We start from the raw sequence: 3,309 nt of genomic DNA on the forward strand, positions 1-3,309 counted from the left end.
TAAAAAGATTTTGATTTTTGCGTTATTTTCGATAAACCGATGTCTGAGTTGCTGAGTTTCAAAATCTAAGTATGCTGATTGTGTTTCTGAAAAACAAAACGAGTTCATTAATCTGAAACTTGATATATTCAAAAACATGTATGATATCTTCAAGGTCATTAATTTGAACTTGAATGATAATTTGTGAGAGAATTGGATTCTTTATATTGCCATATCTATTAAGTTTGTTGACAGGGGGAGTGTATTAGAAAACATGTTTAATGATTTTGAAAATATTGTTACTTATAAATGTTTGAGAATTACAGGAAAGATTCAGATTACGATCCCGAAGAGCTGAGATTAAGGGGGAGTCTGAAGATAAGTTGTAAGTGAGGAAGAGCTTGTAGCTGGTAAAGCAAGATGATGATCTCTAAAAGCACGGAAGCTTGACGAGAGGGGGAGCCTACTGATGATGAAGTTGTAAAGATGATCAAAGAGAAAGATTAAAGGATTCTTATATGGTTGCAATCTGAACAAGTTGGCAAAGATGATAAAGACTGAAGAGGTGGCATATCAGAGAATGTTCACTGAAGACTTCGTCAATATCCGAGGGGGAGTCTGTTGGTGCATTACGTCTATTGACTTCGTCTTGTATCATGTTATAGGATAGGATAGGTTAGAATAACCAGTGCACGAGGTTCGAGAAACGAGAAGTGGTTAAATAGCATGTTGGACCGCTTATATGGACATTGTCCATAAAAGCGATCCACACTATCTCACCTGGACCGCTTTTGTGACATGTACGTATAAGTGGTTCCAGTATTCTATAAATAGGTGCATGGTTGATTCATTTGTAACGGCTCGGAACTTGTAACGAAGTGCTGCCGAATTGCTTCCAGGTTGTAAACATTATCAGAATCAATAAAGTGAAGCATTATATTTAGTTTGAGCGTCTAATTCACTGATTCCGCCTTTGAATTGGAAAACGACTCTTCTGGTCGACTCATTTAGGGTCAACGACGATCCAACATTTCCGAGACACAAACATGTTTTTGACAAATAGGAACATACTTAATAGCCCTTTGATTCTTAAAGAGTTTTTTTTTTTTGAAAAGTTAACTTCATTACGAACACACCAAAAACCTTAAACCGAGGCAGCACCGAACAACAACTAACCGAAATTACATATTAACAAAATTACACCAGTCATCCCATGAAACTTTTATATCTTTCGACCTGCTATTTAACCATAAAAAAACCCACCGACTTTATTTCACCCATTATCCCCTCGAAGTTTACCGCCTTGTTATTGAATTTCACCTCATTTCTCGCTCTCCAAATGCTCCAACAACCTACTCTTATGATTCCTTTGACAGCCTCTTTCTTCTGACCATCAAAACCAATATGGTCGTGATATACGAGTAAATCTTTGACTGAAAAAGCGAGGATATTGGGAGTCTTGCACCACATACTAATAGACTGCCATCGAAAGTTATACAACATGAGGAGAAAAGGTGTACTGTTGTTTCATCACTTTCACCGCATAAATAGGAAGTCGTGTCAGAGACTCCTATGTTTCTCCTTTTTAGCGCTTCTAAGGTGGCAATCCTATCTAGTGCGGTCCTCCAGATAAAGACATTACATTTGCTAGGAAGCCATCTGCACCAATCTGGAACATGGAGTGCTATAATGTTGTTGTTGACATTTAAAATATGTTTTAAAGCCCCCACACTGAACTCCTTATAAATCGCTCCAGCCTAAACCCACTTATCTCGAACATCTTTCAAATCAAACTGATGCAGCCTACTGCAAAGTTCAATCAGATCATTTATATCCTGTTCTTCAGTTAAAGGCCTGCTCCATTGCCACTTATAACTCGGCCCGACATTACCAACATCCATTTTTTCACAGATTTTACATAATTTGTTCGATTCGGTGCTGAATAAAGCGGAGAATTTATCTTGTGGGGGTTCATTTCCCAGCCAAGGATGTCACCAGAACGAAATATCCTCACCGTTCCCGACTTCCTATTTGAAGAAATTCCTCAGAGGAATGCTATCAATATTAGTTTTTTCAAGCACATTCACTATATTGTTCCAGATGCCACCCATATTTTTTTACCAGAAACATATCCTAGCTTGATCGTGAAGTGTGAATAGCCTCAATAACCTTAGACCATAGTTTGTTCTTATTAGACTTGAAACGCCATCCCCATTTTGCTAGAAGAGCAATGTTAGTATTCTTAAGTTTACCTAACCTTAACCCACCGCGATCTTTAGGTAGAGAGACTCGATCCCAAGCGACCCAATGCACCTTTTTATCCGCCCTTTTTCCACCCCAAAGAGTGTTTTTCTAGCTTCCAAGTCCTTGATAACTTGCACAGGAGTTAAAAAAAATTCTACCACCAATCGATAACGTCGACGCATTCCATTTAGAAAGTCTAGCCTCAAAGATGTCATACATCGGTTTCCAGTTTGCGACCCGATTCATATTAGCACCAACCCATAGACCGAGATACTTGAAAGGAACTTCATCAACTTGACACCCAATAAGATCTGCCATGGTTTTTAACTCTGAATTTCCCACTCTGATCGCGTATAGGTTAGATTTGAAAATAGTTATCTTTAGCCCGGAACAAATGTGAAACACCCAAAGTATTCGAATAACATTGGATATGTTATCTTTAAACTGCTCACCTATAAGGATAGCGTCGTCAGCATAGAATAGATGGGACACCATCGGCCCATGTAGGGGAGTTTGAATACCAACCACGGTCCCCACGCCCTTAGCTTTTTCAGTCATACACGATAAAGCCTCCATTACGATGATAAATAAGAAAGGGGTTAAAGGATCTTCTTGCCTGATCCCTATCGAGCATTGAAACTCGAAAGTCGGAGAACCATTGACCAATATAGAGAACCTAGCCGATTCAAGAATACCTTTAATCCACGCACACCATTTCACCAGGAAACCCATTTAAGACATAACCGAAATCAAAAACTTCCAATTGACGTTGTCAAAGGATTTCTCAAAGTCTATCTTGATAAAAAAAACCTTTTTTTATGTTTCTTTCCCCAAGTATATTACTCATTAACAAGCAGAGGACCATCGAGAATGTAATTGCCCTTTATGTCACAACCCAAACGATGGCGAAAACACCGGGGCGGGACGAACAAATCGCTCAAAGCATCATAACACTATTTGTGACAATATAATTAAGTCAAATTTCATAAACACAAAAATGTCAAACAGATCCAAACATAGTCAAAATATTGTATCAAACATAATCAAATTCTGTTTATTTCTAAGATGAGTTTCTACGTTCATCAT

General features: G+C 38.3%; 1 protein-coding gene across 1 annotated transcript; it reads right to left on the reverse strand.

Moving 5' to 3' along the window:
* Positions 1-2,331: 2,331 nt before the first annotated feature.
* LOC110933188 lies at positions 2,332-2,955 on the reverse strand. Its single transcript, XM_022176422.1, has one exon. The coding sequence runs from the start codon at positions 2,953-2,955 to the stop codon at positions 2,332-2,334; it is 624 nt and encodes a 207-aa protein (XP_022032114.1).
* Positions 2,956-3,309: the final 354 nt, after the last annotated feature.

Source organism: Helianthus annuus, chromosome 4, assembly GCF_002127325.2.
Source record: "Helianthus annuus cultivar XRQ/B chromosome 4, HanXRQr2.0-SUNRISE, whole genome shotgun sequence".
In the NCBI taxonomy this organism is placed as follows: domain Eukaryota; kingdom Viridiplantae; phylum Streptophyta; class Magnoliopsida; order Asterales; family Asteraceae; genus Helianthus; species Helianthus annuus.

Coding starts and splice junctions, on each gene's coding strand:
- LOC110933188 (XM_022176422.1), bottom strand. CDS start 2,955: ATGGGTTTCCTGGTGAAATGGTGTGCGTGGATTAAAGGTATTCTTGAA.